Below are 1,379 nucleotides of genomic sequence, written 5' to 3'. Positions count from 1 at the left end.
TTTATTTCAAATTAGCTTTGTTTCTGCATGTTGGAGGATGGCAGCTAAAGCTGTATTGCAAAAATGAAACAAATGAAGAGTGTCTTAGAAAACTAGGGTTGTCATGTATACTACAGAAAAAGAAAAAAAAATGTTAATACAAAAACTAATAACTCCACGATTATTAAATGGCCTTCACTCCTTTTCTGGCCTAACAAAAAATAAGACACTTATAGAAATATAAGGAGCGTTTCCCCTCAAAAAAGGCTCTTTAGACAGTAAGGAAAGGTAAGAGAAAGGGTTTGTGCATGACAGTGGAAAGCCAAGAAAAATGTCTTTGTTCATTCTCAAGTGTGATTTCCAGTCAACAAGTGCACATAAAAAGGTTCTAAGAGAATGTTAGAGGCATAAGTTTACCTATTTATTTTTACAGTTCTTTTTCATATCAATTTCCAGATTACTTATTTATTATTTCCCAAGAATTTCTTCGCAATTCTCTATTATTACATACAACTTATGTCTTAGGATATATGGGATATTGCTATACAGTTTCTGTGAATCTCTTTCCAACTTTACTTTGCTCAAACATCTCCATTTATTTAATAATGTTTAAGCAATAGCTGAATGAAAATACAACTATAGCTATATGTTTAGAAGAAACCTACACACCCACCAATAGCCTTTCAATGACCAGCACAGCCTCTTCTTTCCAGCAACGGCAAAATCCCCAAATATTATCTGACAGGACAGTGTTTATCGACCTCCCTGGCCTTTTTCTGTTAAACCGTTTCGGATATAAGACCTCCCTGGCCTTTTACTATTAATCTATAAATCTTACTGATCAAAATATACACTGGTGTGGTTTGTCGGCTTTTGCAATAGCGTGCAATACTGGTGTTGCAGCAATTGCTTATCAGGGAGCTGCTTGAACTTCATATTTCGGATCACACAATAAAACAAGTTCTTACGTGGATTTGAACCAAACATAACAATGAGAACAGAGCCAAGTTTTGAAAGAATGTGTTTTCCAAACAGTTAATGAAGCAAAAAAAAAAAAAGTCTTTAATGGTCATCACTAAAAGAACAAAAGAAAATTCGTCGACCCAACATGAACCTAAAATACCTCACAGAAAATACCTCTATTATCAGCAACAAACAATACTTATTCAATTATCTAACCCATACATATGAGCCTTATATCCATAACCACTCACCTGACAAGCTCAAAGTCCTCTATATTGACCATGATCGTATGAGAAATGAGTAATTTTAAATGTTTTCAGCAAGGGACTTTCGTCATGTTTTGAAGTTGATGTAAACAAACGAGGAGGGAAAGAGCCGGACCCTCGACCCCCCGGCCCTTGGGTTTCCGGGAAATTTAACTAAGGTTACGGGCCTAA

At 35.5% G+C, this 1,379-nt stretch overlaps 1 protein-coding gene across 1 annotated transcript in view; it reads right to left on the bottom strand.

Moving 5' to 3' along the window:
- Positions 1-1,336, bottom strand: part of LOC119591430 (nucleoporin NUP188 homolog) — a gene marked incomplete in the record, with an annotated part of 23,587 nt that extends 22,251 nt beyond the window's left edge. Inside the window, 1 exon segment of the mRNA XM_037940171.1 lies at positions 1,194-1,336. Coding sequence (XP_037796099.1) covers positions 1,194-1,225 — 32 coding nt within the window.
- Between the last annotated feature and the right edge of the window lie 43 nt (positions 1,337-1,379).

Source organism: Penaeus monodon, chromosome 28, assembly GCF_015228065.2.
Source record: "Penaeus monodon isolate SGIC_2016 chromosome 28, NSTDA_Pmon_1, whole genome shotgun sequence".
NCBI classification, from domain to species: Eukaryota; Metazoa; Arthropoda; class Malacostraca; order Decapoda; family Penaeidae; genus Penaeus; species Penaeus monodon.
This window is presented reverse-complemented; position numbering and strand designations above follow the sequence as displayed.